The sequence below is a fragment of the Gambusia affinis genome, linkage group LG19 (assembly GCF_019740435.1).
Source record: "Gambusia affinis linkage group LG19, SWU_Gaff_1.0, whole genome shotgun sequence".
Taxonomy (NCBI): Eukaryota; Metazoa; Chordata; class Actinopteri; order Cyprinodontiformes; family Poeciliidae; genus Gambusia; species Gambusia affinis.
Genome location: NC_057886.1, coordinates 2,054,446 through 2,076,226, shown reverse-complemented (window position 1 = coordinate 2,076,226; position 21,781 = coordinate 2,054,446). Strand labels below are relative to the sequence as shown.

The window sequence follows — 21,781 nt, the reverse complement described above, 5'->3', positions numbered from 1 at the left end:
CATCACTCTTTGGTTACCTAGCAACAAGCTGTTGAGTAACTTGTGCAGCAACAGTTTCAGGTTTTATCACCGTGCCTCATTACTGCTTAAAAATAAGAAACAACGGTGTGAAGTGAAAACTGTGGCTTAAGCAGGAAAGGTCAATGATTTCAGATATTTAAAACAAAATCAATAATCAATATTGTAGGGCTAATCCAGCCCTACATGAGAGGACCACAGCGAAAGACAGCCTTCTGTTCTCAGTTCCACATTTATTTGGCATCCAACAGAATTCAATAAAAGATTTAAGAATAAACACGTTTCACCGTCACCACAAACATAATTTTTTAGAATAAAAATGTAAAACAGGAAGAGCTGAGATTCCTCAATTCTTTTTTTTTGCAGCTCAAAAAAAAGAAGAAGAAGAAGAAGAAATGTAGTCTTACAGAAAGTTCCAAAGCACGGCACAGACTAAAGATCTAGAGCGAAGGGAAAACTAAGAGGTCCTCATTGAAGGGACTTTAACTGCTTTTATTCTGGATCACCAAAAACTATTTGACATGACGAGACGTTTCAGTTTAATCCATGAAGCAACTCCCACTGTGGTTTAATCCACACAGGACACTGAATGTGTCGGCGTCTCCACGGTTTCACCAATCACAGCGCAGTGCGAGGACAGTCCCTCCCTCCTCGGAGGCTGACCTTTCACCCCTACCTGCGTTGTCTGCTGTCCAATCGCCGTCACAATGTCGCTGAGGAAGAGGAGTAGAGAAAAAGAAGAAGCCTGGCCATGGAAACGCCTCGTCCATCTGAGGCTGACCCCGGTAGAGTCCTCCCCACAGAGTCGGCTGTGGGCGGCTCCCTCCTGCTGCCCCCCCTGCCCTCAGATGGGCGTCAACAGGCGCAACAGGATGCATCGATGTTCATGGGGAAAACTGGGTGTAGTGAGCTATGCAGGTGGGGGGGGGGTGTTTCCAAGAGGAGGGTTAGGAGGCCTTTCCCTTCCTCCCCCCCTGCATTTCCCCCTCTCCCTCCCGGCAGAGGTGTTTGGCCCAACCCGACCCCTAATGAGGAAGGCGGGTGAGTGGGCTCACTAAGCGTTGCGTTAGCCTGAGCGCCGGTGGTTGCAGGGGAGGGGAGGTGTGGTTGCAGCGATGCCGCGAGGCCGCTGCCCCCAGTGTGGATGCCCAGGAGCTTAGGGGGGCGGACTAAGATGCCGCCGCCCATTTTCCTCCCCCTCGGGTGGCCCGGTGCTGCTGTTCCGACATCCCAGTCCCGCAGGACTCTGGTGGATCTCCAAGCCTTCGCTGGACCCTAGACAGGAAGTAGCATGGTGCTCACACCCAGGCGGTCCAGCCCTCGTACAGCTGGGCCAGGTTGTCCATGTTGGTAGCCTCTTTGATGACAAAGTCCACCTGCAACAACAAAACCAGGCGCGTCAGGACGCACAAACATGGACATAGCCAATTACGAAAAATATTGGTAGTTGGAGCCCTAATTATGTTCATTGTGATTTTTTAATTTGTAATTCTTCAGTACAGTAACTGTACTTCAGTCAGTGATGGTTTGTATGTGTGTGTGTTACCTGCTCCGTGACGCTCATCCTCCTGTTGGGATCGATGTCTCTGCCCTCCAGCTTGGCTTTCACTCTCTTCCACACACTGACTGCATACGAGTTCCTCTCCTGCACAGCTGCATGGAACACAGAAGCTTGTTCAGAAGAAACGTTTCACTGTCATGACCTAGCGCCTGAAATTGGCTGCATCGACCACAGAGTGGGGGTCGGTACCTCGACCTGTCTTGGGGTCTCGCACGGCCCTCTTTGGACTGGGGTTGAGGCCTTTGCTGTTCACCACCAGCGTGCTGGGCGGGGTGTCAGCGGGGGTTCCCAGGTTACGGGGCAGTGCTTTGCGAGCATTCTGGGACATGGAGTCTGGCTGTGTCTTCACTCCACTGCATCGAACAGCTGAAACCAAGCAGCACAGAGCACTGAGTACCCAGAGCCAGACAGTGGCAGCATCATGCAGCATCAGACGGTAAGGAAGTCTTCGTGGAGCCATCAGGTCCAAATCAGGTCCAACATGGAGGTTAACACAACCAGAACCTGGTCAGAGATCTCCTCTGGTTCCTAAAGCATTCTGCACTAAAACCTGAGGCCATCTGTCTGATGAGATGACCACACACACTCTCTCCCCTCATCTCTGATAGACAGAAAGACAAACCTCAACAAATTAAAGAGGAGCTGCCAAAAATACAGAGGAATCATTTAAGATCAGTAAGATCTGCCCTCCCAAACCCCCAATTTATACCAGACATAATTTGGGACTCCAGCTTAGACTTTTCCCCCCAAAAAAATGTATAGATAAAAAAAAAGAAAAACAAGAAAGGTAGTGCCTTTTTAAAATATTTAGCTTATTTTATGGGGACATTAATTTATTTTATAGATTATTTATTAGTAATTCATTAACAACAGTACTTGATTCTGAATTAAACAAGAGAGCGAAATGTAATACCTTTTTAAGACTACAATGAATGGACTTTAAGAGCTATAGCTCCACTGAAATGTGCAAACTTTATGCAGTCAACTCACAATAAATGAAATTCAATTCAATAGGTAAATTAGCATTTACCTATTTACCTTTTATAGACACAAAACAGCCAGCGAGGTTATTCAGCCTTAAAGGCCTTGCTAGAAAAAGAAACATAGAATATACATCTAATGGTTCTGCCAAGACAAAATGTCAGACCTTTGATTAATGTATTTATGGCCAACTTACTTTTTAAAAATGAATTGAAAACATGTAAGGCCTTAATTGTAGATACAGAAATGTAAGACTTTTAAAGGATCCATGTGCTTTAGAGCTTTAAAATCTTAGAAGTTTATCAGAAAACCAAAATAAAAATTATAACAGCCTCTAAACTTATATTCCATATATTCCTCCTTATATTCATAAGTTCATTATTAATCATGTTGTCCAAGTTAAATTAATTCCTTTTAACTTGTATTTGTTTTGTCTTTTTACAAACTGTTTTGAATATTGCTTTCTAAAAAATGTTTATGTGTGTTTTGTATCATCCTCATCAATCACTTGATTATTTAGTTAAGCTTCATACAGTTTCATTAAGTTTATAACCATAAAACCTTGCTCACCTGCTGCAAAGCTGGTCTGAGCTGAAGAAACAGGACTGGAGCATTCAGCCTCTCTGTCCGTCACCAGTGGGGAGGCGAAGCCCACCAGGCCGTTGTAGACACTGCCAAGACACACACAGCTCAGTCAGAGATCTGCCCACTGGAAGCAAAACGCTGGTGTGTGTGTGTGTGTGTGTGTGTGTGTACCTCTGGCTCTGTGTGTGCAGCTCCTTCAGGGTGGCAGGGATCTCCTCCAGGAGGTCCAGCTGCTCCTGGCTGCGGTGCTGCCCGCTGGCCTGGACCACAGTGAACAGAACCAGCTGGATGTTGTCTTGCCAGGCTTTGTACTCCAGCAGGTAGTGTCGCACACTGCCTACGTACGCCACCTCTTCACCGTCTGCTAGTGCTGCTTCCTCATCCTGCATCACAGAGCAGACAGGTGGCGTCAGAGCCTCGCTAAAGCCCCTTCAAATGTCCCAATGTTTATTTTATTGGGAATTTATGAGAAAGAGCATCAAAAGTCAAACAAAACGGAGGTGAAGACAGAATGTTTTAAACTTTTATGAGTTTACTTAAGTACTATACTATACTTGGAGTATAGTATAGTACTGTGTCTACGATGTGTCTACATACACATCGTAGACACAAAAACGCTAGCTAGCAATCAAGGATATGCTAGCAGCAAGCTACCATGGCTCTGAATCCTTTTGGGAATCCTGAAATAATCTGCAGGTCCAATAAATGTATTATCCTCATTTTTCATTCAATTTTTATTAAAAATCTCTTGTGAATAAATATGAATAGTTCCTGTAACAACTAACAGAACTCACGAATGAAAAGAAGCAGAAAATACAAACTTGAATCTGCTCCCCATCAATGCAAAAAGAAACTTAGCTATTCAGCTCAGAAAACATTTTAAATGTATAAACAATACATAACAGCTTATTCAATGCCATACTGAACCTCCCAGTTAATTTAAGCTAGCATTTGTTTTTGTTTTGTTGTTTTTTACAAATCTCTTTTGAATATTGTTTAGTAAAAAAATGTTCATGCTCTTTGGGCATAAATTTTAAATGTTAAAGTATTATACTTAAGTTAAACTTCATGGAATTTCAAAAAGTTTAACTTTATCAATATTGCGTCTCTGAGACTAACAGCTTTCTTCTGTAAAGGAAAAATCTAAAGAATATATGTTTTACATGTACTACCTCACAATATGTCAGATATGGCACAACCTGACATATTGGTGTGTCAGAGTTTGTATACAAAGTATAAAATGTTTTGTCTAATAATTCCTTATTAATTACCTTATTTAAAACAGCAATAGTTTTGGATATTTTAATGCTAACATGGTTTATATAAGATTACAGTGACAAGTGTTCATCAATGAGGACACCCCAAAAACTTCATTTCTATTATTTTTGAAACTCGACTCCAACATCCTTCCTTGTACATCTGCATTTTTTTTTACTGCTGCAAAATATCCTAAAGTTTAAGGCAACAACTGATCTCAAAAGTCAAACATTATTTCCTCCACAGTGGCCCAGATGAGCCTGCTGTGTGTTGGCTGTACCTTGGCCATGGCTCTCAGCAGGTGCTTGACATCGGCCAGCTGCCGGTTGTGATTGGACAGAATGGTCTTAATGGAATCAACCAGCAGCTGCAGCGTCTCTCCACACGCCTCCAGCTGCTGCTCTCGCTCCTCCTGACTCCTGCGCTCCATGCTTAGCTCCTCCTCTAGCTGCCTCTGGGCACAGTTCAGCCAATCAGGACTTCCGATGGGCAGGTCTATCACGGGACCCTGTGGAAACGTGCAGAGATCTTAACAGACTGAGAAACTGGGTTTTGATTTTGATGTTGCAGTAGGAGTTGGAAAAAAACAAAACAAACAAACCCTGAAGCTAAATTAAAGGACATTAAATGAGCCTTAATTTAGCTAAGAGGAAAAACCCACCAGTCTGTGTAGAAGCTGCAGCTCCAGTGGGGAAACAGTGCTGCTGAACTGGGAAGCGTATGAGCAGGTTTGCTGGCAGCGCTTGAGCAGCTCGAACAGCGCAGCGTCCATGCTGAGCGCCTCTGGGGATCGGGTCCGCAGCCCTTCAAAGTTCAGGATGGTGGAGCACAAGAAGGTCACCTTAAAGACAGAAGTCATAAAGTTTGCACTCTGATTGACTTGGTGTCTACTAAGGTACTGTGGCAGAAGCTGAGGTCACGGCTGAGTCACACTGGTTGTCAAGGGAACAGTTGGCTAGCAGTGACTGCTGAACACTCCAGACAAATCAGACTCTGTACCAGAACTGGGGCATCCCTGTTTATCTTGGAGAAAGTCTCCTGGCCTCAGAGAGCATCTCCTCCTCAGCCTCTACCCCATCTCCATGCTCAGTCCTCTGTGTCTGGACTCTGTTAGCTCATTTGGTCCACTTAGAGGACATATTCAAGGAGGATGTTCAACATGTTGGGTCATCTTGATCCAACTTGTGAGGTGTCCTCTCCAAGGACAAACGAGAACGAGCCTGTTGAATGTGACATGTGGCCAATAAGAAAGCAGACGAAACAAAACAACTCCCATGGTGCACCAGAAAGCCTGCTGGATGTTGGAGAGGTCTTTGTATCGTTTCTTTCTAACAAACTATTGGCATCGATTCCTCCCAGTCAGCCATGTTTGTTTTTACGCTGAACTTTGTGAGAGTTCCCATCTGACATCTGAATGTTAGTGAGTGAAAACATTATAGACTTGACAGAGGTGAACAAGGCAGTGTTACCTGGCTGGTGCGCTGGTTGTCTCTAGCCACCGTGGCTCGTCTGTCTCTGATTGTCATCTCAAAGTCCTGCAGGACGGGAGCCAAGGCTGGGTTCGCTCCACCAGCCCACTTCAATCGCTGTTCAATGCTGCCCTCTAGAGAGGCCAGTTTGTCCTGAAAACATGAGTCAGTGCACAGCACATTAGAATTATGAGGTCATATTCACTGGGCCACACTGTCACACACGGAGTGGCGTGGTAGCAGCTGACGGCCATGGAGGAAGAGAACCGATCAGAGGATAAAGGCGATATATTTGTTGGGCTGGATAAGAGGAGGTATGACGTTTTTGTTCAGCTAGCTAGTCATGTATTATTGTTCATTATAAATCCAGCTTTGGTGTTTGATTCATGACTATGTCATATGTGAATGAACAGCCTATACTGCCATGGGAATGACTGACTCACTGACTAGAGAAACTTTTTTCAAAGCTCTAACAGGAGGTTTTTATAGGTACTCAAAGTTTGTACTTTTCATTGACCTACAGAGAATGAGTTTTTCTTGTTTTATAGTTTAATATTTTATATCGTTTTTATTAGTTTAATTGACCTCAAGATGGGTCACTGTAACTGTAGCCTGTTTTGATTGTGAAATTTTATAAGTCGGGGCATTTTGTGGACCTTAAAGTGTTAGGAATGTTTTCATTGTAGTTTGATAAAAAGTATTGGAAAAAAAAAAAAAATGCGTTTCAACACTGAAATGAATTCCTAACAATAACCAACCGCTTTAATGGCTTTCAATCTGGTATCCATGGTTACCACAGTCCTGAATCCAGCCTCATCAAAGTGTTCAATGACATCCATATAAATACAGACTGTGGAAGAACCACAGTGCTGGTTTTGTTGGGCCTCAGTGACACTGGAGCCCAGGCAAAGTATTGAGTCTGGGCATAGACATACTGTTTTTAGATTGACTTGGTCTTGTTTAGCCAAAAAACAACTTTGGATTTTAGCAAACTATTTATACCTTCACTGTATCTGCAGCTGGAACTGTAGTTATTACTGGTTTCTAATCAAGGCGCTGCATGCGCATCGTTCTCTGTGAGACACCTGATGTAGCTCTGATCTCTCCAGACACTGACCTGAATGGCAACAATGGCTCCTTCATCCTGACTCAGCTTGTACAGCTTCTTCTTCATGCTACTGAGGATCACAGGTCGAGGAGCAATACTGACACCCAGTGGCTGATTGTTGGGACCAAGAACGTCCTCATGCTGCCACTAGAGGAGGACACACACACACACACAGAAATATTAGGGGAGGCCAGCACTAACAACGTTACTCATCTAGTTCCAGGCCTCAGTGTTGAGACAATATGGCATTAATGAGCAGCCAGGATTATTTCAAGCAGCTGAGTGATGGTTAAAAGAAGCTTTGAACCAGTGGATTTGTTCATGTGGCAGAGAAAAGGCTGGATTTCACCAAACATGACAACAGAGAGAAACAACACCCAGACACAGGGTGGATATGTGAGGATCTAGTAGGAAGAGGATGGCTTTGAGAGGTTAAGGTTCTTTAAATTAAAAAAATGAAATATACAGCGAATGGATCATTGGTCAAGTTTGACACAAGGGCCTTTAATTTCCCATGTAGAACAGCTAATAACGTTCTGCATGTTATTAACTGTAATAACATGCAGACGGGCATGGAGGAAGAGAACCGATCAGAGGATAAAGGCGATATATTTGTTGGGCTGGATTATTATTATTACAGTTAATAATGCATTTTGACTCTGAATGAGGTGTTGACATTTGCTTTTTGGATAACTTACTGATGACCTTTTTTGTTTGTGTTTTTCTTTTTCTTTTTCTGTCCCATGTATTGCATGATATTTTGAGGGTCTGCTCTCAAAACTTGTTCAATAATTATGCATTGTTAAAAAAAAAATGAACAGGAAGAAGACGACTCAGACGAAAGCAGCATCAGTGGTGCTTCCAGTAATAAGCCTCTTTGTGTTTCCAGTGTCAGTGAAGCCAAATGTTGAGAACCAGAGCAGAGCAGCAGAATCAGAGTCAGTTTGTACCTGAAACATTGCGATATGCAGCTGGCTCCGTTGCAGGCTGGCCTTTGCAGCGTCCAGGTTAATGTCCAGCCTCCTGAGCAGGTCCACCTTCTTCCAGGCCGTGTCGTAGGAGGAAGCCAGAACCGTGGACCTGTTGAGCAGCAGCTGGGAGACCCGGCCCGACGCCAGGCTCTGCTCCACGGCCTTCTTACACAGCTCATCCAGAGAAACCTGCACAAGCACCACACACACATAGTGTTACCCAATTATTCAGCTCCTATGTAGCCACATATCAGTGTGTAACAAATATCAATTCATTCCAGTAACTCACAACTATTTTAGTAATAAATGGCCACCAAAGACTCAACAGGAATGAAAAGACCTCTCCTACGTCACAGATAACTGAATATCATACCTTGATCTCTGCACCAAAGTCCTTGGCCTCCACCTGGGCCACCACATCCAGGCCCAGGGCAGACAGAGTGCTGCAGAGGGCCAGACCAATGGCCTGGCTGGGCAGACCCATCAGCATCTGGCGAACAAACTCGGCCGTGAAGGCCTTGATGGGGCGCGTCATCTGCTCCTCGGTCGGCAGTGCTACACCCGACCCAGTGCCACTGGGCCGGCGGTACAGAGGCTTCCCCAAACCAACAGGTCCGTTTGTAGGGATCAGGTCTTCAGCTGGAGGGCAGGTACCTAAAAAAAACCCCAAAAAACAATAGATTCATACAGCCCAGGCCATCAGACCTGCTTTGTTCTACCAGAGATCTCCTGTAGTTCACTGCAGACTGCTGGGGTAATGAATGTAAAGTTGTTTGGACACGTTGTCCTAACATGCTGGAAGTTTGTTGTCGACGGTGCAGGCTCACCAGACAGAGTCTGAGCGAAGGTGGAGCAGAGGAGGAAGAAGTCCCTGATGGTCTGCAGCCTCTTGAGGAAAAACACTTCCTCCATGAGCTGCCGCTGACTCAGGCTGTCAAAGAAGTTGAGCTGTGTTGCCCGGGCCTCCCTCAGAACATCCACCTTCCTCCAGGATGGAGGCACCTCCAAGGAGCTCAGCTGGGGATGAGGAGGAGAAAAACCAAAAAAGCATAACATTGGTTTCCACGAAAAACCATCAGCTTTATTTAATTGACTGAAAATGTGAAAGAAAAAATACCTTGGTGTTAAAGTATTAGTACAGGAGGCAAGCACTGTGGCTTCACCTTATCCTTATTGCAATAGTATTTAATACTGACTGATTCGATTGAATAAAGAAGCAGAAAGTTAAAGTCTAGCTTAAGCATAACAAGAAAGCACAAAACCACAGATTCCTCACTGACATGGAGCCAAAATGGAAAGTCTGAACCGCACCAGAGTTCACTTCAACCGGGTCAACAAATAGGGTTTCAGGAAGACCAGAGTTCAAATATACATTCACAACTCCCCAAACAAACCAGACTTTGTAGGAAATTGAACAATAGTTCCAATGAAAATTTTGTTCGAAACAAAATTTTGAACAGAAATTTGTTCAAAATTATTTTGAACAATAGTTCAAAAAAAAAAAAAAAAGTTCCATTCCACATGACTAGTTGAATGTACTGAAAAGAAACAATAAAATGGCCCAGTCAAAGTCCAGACCTCCACCTGAAAGTATTAACCCTTCTATTTGGAGGGGCACTCTTAACAAACAGTAAATGTAACTGCTAGATATCGAAAGCTCAGCTGTTATTGTTGTTATGGATAAATGAGCCAACATACATTTACTCACAGGATATTTAAAGAACTTTGCATAATTAAAATAAGCAAAAATCATCAAGAAGCTTTAGGATTGCATTTAGGATGCATTTTAACCAAGCAGACCCAGAGTGGTGGATTTCATTCATGAACCATGTTCTTGTGACCGGTCTGGGAGGAAAAGCCATTCGCTACCTTCTCTGTGAGTTGTCCAAAAGCGGCCTCCAGCTGGGTGAACATGCCGTCGAAGGCAACCAGCAACATTTGACCTGCTGACATCTTGGGTGTCTCTTGGCCCTGTCCGTCCATGTTGTGAGGCTGGATCAGCTCAGAGTACTGGGCACGCAGCATTCTGAAAACAAACAAGAGTTTCACACACATTCCACTTCGCTGCAAAAAACACTAAAGCTTACCAAGAACTTTGGTCTAGTTTCTAGTGCATGTATCTTGGTGCACTTGAAACAAGACTGAACTAACTTACAAGTAACTTTACAGCAAAATACAGGAGCTTGTTTAGAGTTAGTAATTCCTTAATGTTGATGAAAAAGCACTAATTCCATTGGCAGATTATTTCACTTATAACAAGGGTAAAATGTCTATTATAAAGTGAAACAATCTGCCAATGCAACTAGTACTTGCATTGCGGCAGTATTAGGCATTTTCCATTTTCCAGGCACATAGTGACATTTATAGCACAACCAAACAACTCTGCTAACTACAAATGCTCTTTCTGAAACTCCACTTTCAGAAAGACATCACAACATGGATCCTCTTTAACAACATTTCTACCGTCGCTGCACTCAGAAGTAGCTCCTATAACAAACTCAGCAGATGCTCAGTTCCACCAGATGTTTGCCAATTGCTGCTGGCTAGTCTGAAGGAGATGACTGGGAATACTGGGAGGGCTACTCTGTGAGGCGGAAACTGCAGCTCTGAGAAGGAACTGCACCTTGAAGGCAAAGGTAGGTCCACCCAGGTGTTTTGCAGAGCTGAATGGTTACCATGGAGATTAAAGTATTTCTCAAAGATGCATGAAAGAATCAAATCACCACTCCAGGTATGTTTTTGATTAAGGAATAACAGAACATTATATGGAGCTCAAAAAAGTCTTTTTTTTTTTCAGAAAACTGTCCCATTAAGGAATTAACTTAAAACAAGCTCACGTATCTCAGCTGAAAATTAACTTATAAGTCAGTCTTGTCTTATTTCAAGTATACTGAGCTATTTGCACTAGAACCTAAACAAAAATAACTGGTGAGATTTAGTGATTTTGCCTTTCTCCTCCTTTAAAAGCTGAGGAGAAATCAGTGATTAATGCAGCAGGAAAGGTGAAGCTGAGGGCAACTGCAGTCACCTGGTGATGTGCAGGAAGTGGCTGTGGCTGTCGTGGTCCAGACCTGTGGTGGCCTGCAGACTCTCAGCCAATCCCTGCAGGCTGAGGCCGTCTGAGCTCTGCTCCACCAGCTGCTCCAGCTCGGCCAGCATGGCCTCCAGGGTGGGCTCTCCTTTCATCATGCAGCGCAGCGCCTCAGGGAAGATGATCTGCCTGAAGTTGGTGTTCAGTTCCTGCAGTCCACAGTGAGTCTCATCAACCTCAGAGTTTCTCCACCGCAGCAGGTTTCATGTCAGAGAGACAGTTTCCTACCTGGAGGCAGGTGTAGACGGCGTTGGCCAGGTAAACAGCCTGGGTGGTGAGCGACGGCGCGGAGAGCTCCAGGTCGTGGGGCAGCAGAGGGCAGCGCTGCAGCAGCGTAGCCAGACCACACACATTACCCAGCATGCTGCACAGCTCCTCCAGGAACCAGGCTCCGTCCCGGGAGGTCAGGTCCACCAGCTGCTCTCTGGCGCTGGCTGCTGCTCCCTCCATCACCAGGTTACGCCTGCAACCAACCACACACAAAGCTTCTGTTAGTGCTGGATAAGGAAATTATGATCTACCTCAAGTAAAAATGTTGCAGTTTGACAGTATTAAGACTTCTGCTCTAAAATGTCTTAATTTGCATTTTGTTTAGCACACTTTGATGTGAATGGATTGGCGATTTGAATTGTGAGTTGATCTTCATCCTTTGACCTTTAACCTGTTGCTGCCAGGAAGCACAATATTCCACAGTAACACAGTGGAATCTGTTTCACTGATGCCAGATACTAAAGGCGGCTTGTTCATAAATTTTACCTTGACTTTATTAAATAGTGATGTGTTGTCTGGAGGAGGGGTCATGATACTGCAGCTACACATGCAGCTTCTGCATATCGGTGTTTACCATGAAACCGCTAACCGGCCCATGCCTAGTTGTTCCCAGTATTCCCTCTGCTGCACTGTTTAAAGTTACCGGTGAGACATTTCAGAGGATTTTAAGACTCCCACCTGCAGAGTGCACAGAGGGCGGAGGTGATGACTGCAGCCAAGCTCAGGGATCCCGGCTCTCCGTTCTCCCGCAGGAACACGCCGATGCAGTTCTCGATCTCCTGCAGCTGTTCCTCGCACGCTGCCACCGTGGTTCCCTCGGCCTTCAGCCGCTCCGCTTGGTGCATCATCCGCTCGTTGGTCTCAGCCACTTGGTGCTGCAGCGTCAGCTCCACATTGGACAGAAACTGGCAGGAGGCTGGGGGGGGCTGAGGGGCAAACAGGACTTCATACCTGAGGAAGGACAGAGGAAGATCTCAGAAGTTCTTATAGAGTTTGGGTGGACTTCATACACTCATCAAGCATCATGATGTTTCTAAAAATCTGTCCAATCACCAATGTTTTCTTTATTTCTGACCAATCACTGCAACTCGGCTGAATTACAAAAATACAAAAAAAACATCCTGTAGTGCCCGAATAAAGCAACAAAGATTATGAATAAACACTTTCAACTGCAGTTTTGATCACTAACCTTTAATTCTTTACAGCCTCTAATTATTTCTCACACAGAAAAAAGTGTTTTGGTTTTTTTTCCCCCTCCCTTCCAGGGGGTCTTTTGTGGGCTCTAGTGTCCCTTATTTGAAAGTAGGCTGACAGGAAAGGGGGAAGACATGCGGTAAATGTCGACAGGTCTGGAATCAAACCTGCGACGGCCTCGTCGAGGACCCAAGGCCTCCATACTTGGGTCATGCTATTCCCTACGCCACCTCAGCACGCCCCAGAAAAGAGTGTTTTTAATGTTAGTTTTGATAAGAGGTGCAGCATCCAGTGAGCCTTACTGCCTGTAGATGTGCTGACAGTGGTCCACTGTCATGTCCCTCAGCAGCTCCTCTAGCCAGGCCTTCCACTGGTGGACTCTGTGGAACAGCAGGGTGGCTCGTGGGTACAGCAGAGCGACCGTGGCGTAGCTGTGCAGCTGTTCCAGGCAGCTGCGCAGGGCAGCCCGACGCTGCTGCAGCAGGGAGCTGAGCTCGGCCTCCAGGCTCTCACACTGGCTGATCAGGGGGGCCTGGCCCGCGTTCTGCAGAAATGCAGTGGCTGGAACGTAGCTGGGAGGACCTGGAGGTGTTGGACATCACAGATTTACTGCATAGCCAAAGTAAGAGCCACATTCTGGTGACATTCTGTAATAGAGATTACAGGAGATACTTGGTAGCTGCTGACCCAGGAAGGGGCTATAAAGCAATTTTATCCAATTTTCTGTTTCTGAAGGTGACATAAGTTCTGTCATTTGTATCTACTGTTTGTTTAATGATAAACATAAACCCCGAGTAATAAACCCAACCAATATAAAAATGAAAACTCCTCCTTTGGTTTCTGCCTGCGGTTTACCAAGGTCGATGGGAGTGCTGATGTCCTGCAGCAGGCTGGCCAGCTGTGTGGCCTCCAGGCTGGAGAACGCTGCATGGTACTGAGAGATCCACTGCTCCAGGTCAGCTAGCTTGGCCTGGATAGCTTCCTGCACCGTCCTCTGCTGGGACTGCAGCTGGGTGTGTTCAGAGTACCTGCACAAAACACACAGCTCTGTTCAGCTTCCGCTCATTCTTACACACAACACACACAATCAATCTGCAGCAGCGTTTATGTACACTGGTGTGACCTAAACAAAAAACGAACCAACTCCCCTCGGCAGAGTGACTGCAGTTACATCACTAACACTCATGGGGGGGTGTGGCTGTTTTAACCTCCACTTCCAGTCTGGTCCCTCTTTATGCTGCTCATAAACAGAAGTGTTTATGAGTGCTGCTTACACTTACAGTTAAACTGATGTATTAAATTCATCAAGGGGATTTCTTTTTCTCAGAAGTTAACTTGAACTGATCTTGATGGGTTTTCCTAACTCCTCTGTCTTCCAACTGATGCAACACCATGAGATCTTAATACAAACCCAGCCGAAAGAGCAACGGCATTTTTTTCTGGTGTTTCCTTACGTTTACTTTTTATTCATTAATGGATATGATTTCAAATGTAACTAAGTAACTTTACTCAAATAAACTCAAGTAAAAGTAGGAGTTCCGGTTTTGTAAACAACTTAAGGTACAAAATAGACAAATTGTAATTACAGCAATACAAATAAATGTAAGCAATTACTTTCCACCCTCTATGTCAGAAATATACTTTTTTTTGTAAAAAAAAAAAAAAAAAATTATATATAGATATATCTATATAGATATAGATATATATTTTCTAAAAAAAATATATTTTCTGCATTATCCATACAAGTTTTATTTGTTTTGGTTCGCACAATGAGCCACTGACTATTTTCATCATAGTACCTGTGAGAAACTACTTTCACCCCTGGTAGTGCTGGGATGGGTTCCACTGCATTAATGCATATTAATCTAAATTTGCTGTTTGAACTATTAAAACATGGAGTTGGAAGCACTTTTAGAGAGAATCTGAAGTTTTCATGAATTTCATCTATTCTTGGGTAGCTGTGGTGAATCCCAGCAGCTGCAGCCTGTTCACATGAGGACCTAGTAATCCTGTTGTTGTGCCTCAGACCTTTGCTCCAGGGTGAGGATCACATGGTCCGGGTGGTTCTCTGCTCCATCCAGGAAGTCCATCTCCTCTTGTAGTTTGGCCTGCAGTTTTTCCCCTCGACACAGCAGGTCCTGCAGGACCAAGTACTCGTCCACAGCTTCCTCCACTTGGGGCAGAACAGCCAGCATTTCGTCTCGATTCTTGAACCAGTTCACCTGGAGACAGTTCACACAGGACCTTAAACACAGTAGTCTCTCGTATCTTATACTCTGTCATGTGTTTGAAGATTAAACTCTTACGTCCAGAGATTGGTTGCCAGTTTGCTCACCTTGATCTCAGCCACCCTGGAGGAGAACAGAGAGCGAGTGATGTCTCTCTCCATCTCCCTCTTGCTCTTCTTGCTGTCGGCCTGCTGGCCCCCACCTCCGTACACCGCGCCGGCAAAGCCCACCTCCCCTCCAGCGGTCCAGTCCACCAGAGGATCATAGACGAAGGCTTCCAACAAGGTGAGAAGGGTCTCTCTGCCCCGACGCATTATCTGCACCACCTGAAATTACACGGGACCTCAGTGCTTCATCAGAATTAGCTTAAGGGAGGAGGAGAAGTGACGGTGCTTTAACCTGTTCACAGGACAGCCTGAAGATGCCCTCCACCCCCGTCGCTCCCAGAGCACTCTCAATGTTGTGGGTCATCCTGAAGGGAACCTTCTCTGGGACCCGCAGGCTTTTCCCTGGTAACAGATAAAACAAACGATTCAATCAACTGGTACCAGGGTCTTCCACTTCTAGTAAAATAATGCTCAGATTAACTGAATCCACTCCCCGACGTTAGATCTAGGCACACACCCATCCACTTTTTTCACTTCTTATACGGATATCTGAAGTTTGTAGGTCGCTACTGATCCAATACAGAAAAACATCTGAACTGACTTAATTTGTTCCTTTTTTTTTTTTGAACACAGACTAAATAAATTAGAAACTAGTTATCTAATAGCTCTGCACCAGTACAGTTCACTTAAACACACCAGCAGCTTATATAATTTTGATAAAACATCTAAAAACGACTTTCATTTGTTCAGTCAGTGCAATTAGGAGTAGAACAATCAATTTAAAATAAATTATTTCACTTTCTAATAGTTTTCAGATACACTGTTTATACCAGGGATAAGTGCTGCTATTTACTGTAGCTTGTAATATAAACACCGTGATACAAGTTTGGGACTGCTGGTTTATTCAGTTTGTCTATGTTAATATGCATCTGTACTCATCTAACAAACCTAATAAAAATAAGTAACAAAGAAACTGACAAAAACAACAGGCTGACTTTTTTTTGGTCAAACATGTAAAATAAACTGCAACAAATCTTCCTTCAACTGATTCAGAAACTACATTTACAAATTCTAAATATAATGTAAAATAAATAATAAAGCATGACGCCGCTCAGTAAAATTTAATTTTACATTTTAAATGTAAAATTTAATTTAACATTTAAAATTAAATGTAAAATTTAATTTTAAATGTAAAATTAAATGTAATTTTACATTTAATCCATAATGTAAAATTACATTATGGATTGGGTGTCTAGAGTTGTTTTCAATAATGGGAGTCTCTAATCAAATCAAACGGACCTTTTTCAAAGCACACGTTGTAGTCGATGTGCACCACCTCTCCAGTGGTCATGTCGATCAGCACGTTGTCCAGGTGGCGATCTCCGAGGCCGATGATGTATCCCACCATGGACATGACAGCAGTGGACCTGGCGTACGACTGAAGACAAGAGAATAACCATCAATCATCAACTCACTGAATGGCTGCTGTCTGAAACGTGCCTTTAAATCCGTTTTCCTTCCAGCGAGTTTATTTGTATTATGCATGTTGGGGGAAAAGCAGCACAAAGTGCTTTACACAATGAAAACTTAAAAACAGCATTATCACATCATATAGTCAACAACTGCAAAAACCAGTAACAAATGTTACACTTTGCCGAGCGCCATCATCAAGATCATCAATACACAAACATATTGGTCAGTGTTTCATTTTTAGGGTTCAAATCCAACTCTAAGCAGGTTTTAGCCTTCGTTTAAAGGAAATTAGTGTTTCAGCTGCATAGAAGCTGAATGCTGCAACAAGATGCAACGAGTTGATCTGGTGACTGGAACGAAAAGCTTTTCTGATTGGACCTGATTGGTGCTCAGGGCAGAAAGGCAAGAAACCCAGATGTTCACTGTTGTTCGCACATCTTCTTGTTCTTGAGGAGAAATACAATATGGCTACAATCCTCAGAGCTTTACAAAACAGACTGGAAAAACTCTCCATCAGATTATTTTAGTAATCGAGCAATCTATTGATTATTCTGATTAAGTAGTGGCTACTTAAACCAGCAAAAAGAAATATAAGAAAAAGAATTCAGAAAACATTCCAAGCAATGAAATGATACAGACATCACTGTCTCAGGCTTGCCGTATGAAAAAACGTTTTGTTTTTTTTCAAAGTGCAAAAACAGATAAAACATTGCACATCAATTTTGAAAAATTAAAAAACAAACTCCAGGAGAAAGCAGGAAAATGTCAGCAGGGTACCTGAGTGACCCTCCACCACTCGCTGGGCGTGGTGCAGGAACACCACAGCTCCTTAGCCAGCAAGTTGGAGGGCGTAGCTTCCATCAGCTCCTTCAGCACATCCTTCATCACGCTGAGGGGCCAGTCTCGACGGCTCACGTCCAGACTCTGGCCCACGGCCTTCAGAGCCGGCCCGATGCGGCTGTAGTACAGCTCGCTGGGGCGGGGCACTGGAGGGACGGGCTGTGGCTGTGGGAACGAGTCCTGGGCCTTGGAGGACACAACGTTCATTTAGATCACAGCCCCTCTGATTTCAGTACAGAGTTTAATTTAATTCATCTCAAAAGAACGACTAGTTCGGGATGGGAGACCTAAAGAGGAGCCTTTTACTTTTCCCGTTTTTTCGACACATGCATAGTTTTAGAGCGTGGTAACAAACCTTCTGAGCCTGCAGCACGGCCTCCCTCTGCTGCCAGCGCTTGTAAAGTCCAAAAAGCGGAGTGGCACCATCCACCCACTGGATCAGTCCAGACCGGGTTCCCAAGGGTGTGACGGAGTAGTGGCGAGCGTGAAAACGGGGCTGCTCCTGCTGGTTGATCTTGGTGAACATGGTGTTGACGATGGACAGGAACTGCATGATGCGCTCATCCAGATGCAAATCCTCCAGGCCTGAAGCCAATGAGAATCACTGCTGATTTAGCTGATTATTCAAAAATAGTCATATTTAGCTAGAGACACGTTTCTGGAGTTTATTAGTAACTAGAAAATTGCGGTTAATTGCGAATGAGTGCTGATAAAACCAAACCGCTACAATCATCCCTTTGTTTCAGAAGTGCATTTACATGTGATATTTTGACCCCCAAATGACCTCTGACCTCTTACCTTTGAAGAGATATGGGTAGTTGCGGCCATCTGAGCCCAGGAAGAAGAGTTTCTTTGGCTTGGTCTTCGTGGGCAGGATGGTGATGGTGTTGCCCACGCTCTGTATGGTGACGGCGTCCGAGGCAGACGCCTCACCTGGCAGGGCCATCTCGGTGGTTGTCATGGAGACCAGACGGGGGCTGATCTCATCCAGATGGAGAAGGTAGCTTGCTCGCTTCTGAGCACGCTGCTGCAGGCTCATCATTATCTGCTCAGACACAACGTCAGCCGAGTTAAGGTAAGGCAGGCCAAAGAAGTACTTAACACGCCACCATTTTTAGAAATCAGTAAATTTTTTTAGATTTCTATTGATGTGAAATCATTAAGAAATTTCAATAGCTACTCTGTGTGTCATTCCAGTTTTTAATAATTGGAATAAAAATCAGTGGTAGTGATTTGACCAGCCCTCTGAGCTGGCTTCTATTCTAATTTCACTTCCTGTCTCTCATCTCTTGAAACCTGAACATGCAAGATGAAAACGTGTGAAAGTAAAACTTTTTTTTTCTTTCTTTTTTTTTTTAAGTGCCTCAAAATCAGCAATATCAGGACTGCAACAATCACGAAAACATCTCAGCATCCTGGATGGACTGAATAATGTGCTTGAATGACCCAAGGTCTCAAATCTACTGACAGATTTTGCTTGGCTTTGAAAACTAATGTTCACAGATAATGTCCATGTATAATGTGAAAAGCACGTATCCTATTCCTTTCTGGACAGTTGCTGTGCTTTGGGCTTTCAGATTAAATCTGGGATGTGAGTAACCGACTCAGATTCTGCCTGTATACCTGGTGTGAATGAACATTTTTTGCACAGTGCCTTGAGACAGCAGGTGTTGTGAACTGGTGCCATATAACTGACTGAATTAAAATCCCCAAATAAATCAGTGGCAGTTTGCGTAATGAGAAAAAATAAATAAATAAATAAAAGCGCTGACCTGTTTGAAGGGAAGCCAGCTGCTGGCCGGGTTGGCGGGGTTGGCTGGGTTTTTCAGGCGCTCCAGGGCAGACTTGATGGCGTCGCCATAGGTGGTCTGGAACCAGGTCTCATGTGGCGTCTCTGCGGGAGCGGTGGTGATGCTGCACACGTGATCCAGAGCGAACACCACGGGCCGCATCAGAGCAGAGTGCTTCTCTCGCATGATGGCGATCTTTTCATCCCTGCAGAGCAGCAGAATGTAAGACCAGGCTGCTGAAGCCCTGCTGGCACGGTGCAACAGCAGAGGGACGGGGTGGGGGGGCAAACACAGGCTTTCTGCAGGCTTCTACAAATGTTTTGAAGACTGCCATGAAGGGATTTTAAGACCTTCATACAGCGGCTTGCAAAAGCATTCACACCCTCAAACTTTTCCATATTTTGTCAATTTATGCCACAAACATTTTGATTTAATATGAAAGACCAAAAGAAAGCGGCATACAACTGCAAAATAGAAAAAACCCCAACATATTTTACAAATAAAAAACTGAAAAGTGCGGTGTACAAAAGAATTCAGCCTCCCTGAATCAATACTTTGTTGAACCACCTTTTAGGGGTTGAACCAATTAGTCGACTAGTCGACTCTAGGACGTCTCGCGAGTTTTTACATTTCATGTCGACTAGTCGCAGTCATGTGATTGCTGGTGGTGATAGCCTGTGCTGATCTGACAGCACAGTATACCTCACAAGACACAAGAAAAATAAGTTAATACATTAGTTTAAATGATATGTAGATGGATGCATATTTGTGGTTTTACAGTGTTTTTAAAAGGAGATGGAGTTGCAGCTGCAGTCGACTACAAAACACGAGCCGTCTAAAACTCGCCCCCTTCCCGCTAAGGATGTCACTTAGCCGGCTCGCGAGTGTCGCGAGTGCTCTGTACTGTGCTAATGACAGTGAACTTTATTTACCCCCCCGCCCCCGTGCCACCTCTTTTTATTGTTTTTACATGCCATCTAAAAAATGTGCGTTTCCTTTTGAATGTTGGTTTCCCAGCAACTTATTATTTATCATAAACTATCCCGATGTTTTGTTGTTTCACTTGTTGCTGTTCAGTGTAAATGCCGTATTTTTCCGTGAAAACGGGTAATAAAGCCTGTACGTTACTCCAAAGCTTTGCGTCTTGTGTTGCTATGACGTCACAAAGACTAGTCAACTCGACATCGACTCGACTTTTATCATGTTGACGTTGACTAGAAAATATCTTAAATCGTTCAATCTGCTGAGTCAGCAGAGCTTCCTGCCGCGCATCGGGCGAAGGAGATGCAGGTGGTTTCGTTGAATTCAGCTGTAACCAAACGGGATCCGTTCATAACAAGTTTGGCTTGTGATGTTCCAAAAGCACCATGTAGTCAGTGTGATAATTTGACTCCTATAGTAACTATCCAGAGATCATCAGCATCAGCCGGTGTTTAGAAGAAAAAAAAAGTCAGACCCGACTTTGTGCAACAAACTTTTTCCCGCTGCTCATGAAGAATGATCTGTTTATTGCTCTTTTAATTCTCCATAATAGACTTAGTAAAAGCAGGAGAAGGGGAGTGTGTGTGTGCGCGTGTGTGTGTGTGGAGAGGGGAGGGGGGGGTCAATATTTGCCGTGAAAATAGCTAATAAAGCCTCCAAGTTGTGAAGGTTTTTTGCGCTTACGTCACTATGACGTCACCGCGACTAGTCGACATCGACTCGACTATTATCATGATGTAGTCGACCTTAAAAAATATGTAGTCGTTCAACCCCTACCACCTTTAGCTGAAATTAGAAACGCAAAACTTTTAGGGTTTGTCTCTAGCAGCTTTGACCATCCAGTGGCTGAAATTAGACGGAGAGTGTTTGTGAGCAGCAGATTTAAGGGCTCCATCAGGCCAAATGGCCAGAAAACTGCACTTACCCGTGATAGACGCAAAAAAACTTGGCTAGCTAGTGAGCTGATTAGCAGCTAGGCAGCAGTAGCCTCACAAAACTCAATGTCAGCAAGCAACTCAAACTTTTACGTGACAGAAAACTCCCACAAACCAAAAAAAAACCTAAATCAAATAGAATATATTAAATAGTTCTGTCAAGACAAAATTTAAAGCCAGTGAAAAACATATTGAAGTCCAACTTATTTAAAAAAAATAAAATAAAAAAAAAGAATTTAAGGCATTTTAAGGATTACTTAAACTATTAGTAGTAATAATAATCACCACCATTATCATCCTGTGACATCATAGAGTATCTCATACCTTTTAAGTAAGGCTTGCTGTTTCGTTCCCTTTAAACAAAAACTACTTTAATGTTTTTCTTCCTGGCATTCTTGACAGAAATGTGAGTATTCCTACCTGCGCAGTGTGTTGTTGTTCTGCACCCTCTTGACCTCGTCCTCCAGCTGCTGGATTCTCCTCAAGACGTGCATGTGTTGCTGCTGCAGCACGCCCAGCCACAGTTCATCCCACAGTAAGGTCACTCTGCGCAGCTCCCCCACCAGCTGCTGGACCTGCGCTCACACACATCCACAACCAAGTGTGAAACAAACATGGCTGACGCAGAGACAGAGCACCAGACTCTTCTTAATGGTCAGGAAAGATGCACACTCTGCATTTTTCTTTGAGGTTTCTACGTGATTTTTATTTATTTATTTTTTATGTATTTTTTGGTACTGAGAACTTCATCCCCATCTGGATTCATGAACACAGGTAGATGTGTGTGAAAGCTGCAGCCAGGAGCAGGAGACTAGACACTGAAGCCAACCATCAGATTAGTAATAAATTCTATTGATTATTCTGATAAAAACAAATAAATTCAAAATAGGTCGCCTTGATGATCTTAATTTCAAATTCTAGA

At 44.0% G+C, this 21,781-nt stretch overlaps 1 protein-coding gene across 3 annotated transcripts in view; it reads right to left on the bottom strand.

Annotated features, from left to right (window-relative positions):
• Nucleotides 1-231: 231 nt before the first annotated feature.
• Nucleotides 232-21,781, bottom strand: part of smg1 (SMG1 nonsense mediated mRNA decay associated PI3K related kinase) — a 49,040-nt gene continuing 27,490 nt past the window's right edge. For all 3 annotated transcript variants that reach the window (XM_044099122.1, XM_044099123.1, XM_044099124.1), the window contains 27 exons: nucleotides 21,280-21,434; nucleotides 18,926-19,148; nucleotides 17,952-18,198; nucleotides 17,509-17,738; nucleotides 17,091-17,339; nucleotides 16,140-16,278; nucleotides 15,133-15,242; nucleotides 14,841-15,059; nucleotides 14,534-14,727; nucleotides 13,361-13,533; nucleotides 12,808-13,087; nucleotides 11,990-12,262; nucleotides 11,270-11,504; nucleotides 10,979-11,190; nucleotides 9,820-9,976; nucleotides 8,778-8,967; nucleotides 8,324-8,604; nucleotides 7,930-8,139; nucleotides 6,989-7,126; nucleotides 5,872-6,024; nucleotides 5,064-5,243; nucleotides 4,683-4,910; nucleotides 3,317-3,528; nucleotides 3,131-3,231; nucleotides 1,769-1,945; nucleotides 1,565-1,671; nucleotides 232-1,394 (listed from right to left, as the gene is read on the bottom strand). In XM_044099122.1, the coding sequence (XP_043955057.1) occupies nucleotides 1,317-1,394; nucleotides 1,565-1,671; nucleotides 1,769-1,945; nucleotides 3,131-3,231; nucleotides 3,317-3,528; nucleotides 4,683-4,910; nucleotides 5,064-5,243; nucleotides 5,872-6,024; nucleotides 6,989-7,126; nucleotides 7,930-8,139; nucleotides 8,324-8,604; nucleotides 8,778-8,967; nucleotides 9,820-9,976; nucleotides 10,979-11,190; nucleotides 11,270-11,504; nucleotides 11,990-12,262; nucleotides 12,808-13,087; nucleotides 13,361-13,533; nucleotides 14,534-14,727; nucleotides 14,841-15,059; nucleotides 15,133-15,242; nucleotides 16,140-16,278; nucleotides 17,091-17,339; nucleotides 17,509-17,738; nucleotides 17,952-18,198; nucleotides 18,926-19,148; nucleotides 21,280-21,434 (5,151 nt within the window). In that variant the 3' untranslated portion in view covers nucleotides 232-1,316. The remainder of the gene's footprint in view (nucleotides 1,395-1,564; nucleotides 1,672-1,768; nucleotides 1,946-3,130; nucleotides 3,232-3,316; nucleotides 3,529-4,682; nucleotides 4,911-5,063; nucleotides 5,244-5,871; nucleotides 6,025-6,988; nucleotides 7,127-7,929; nucleotides 8,140-8,323; nucleotides 8,605-8,777; nucleotides 8,968-9,819; nucleotides 9,977-10,978; nucleotides 11,191-11,269; nucleotides 11,505-11,989; nucleotides 12,263-12,807; nucleotides 13,088-13,360; nucleotides 13,534-14,533; nucleotides 14,728-14,840; nucleotides 15,060-15,132; nucleotides 15,243-16,139; nucleotides 16,279-17,090; nucleotides 17,340-17,508; nucleotides 17,739-17,951; nucleotides 18,199-18,925; nucleotides 19,149-21,279; nucleotides 21,435-21,781) is intronic.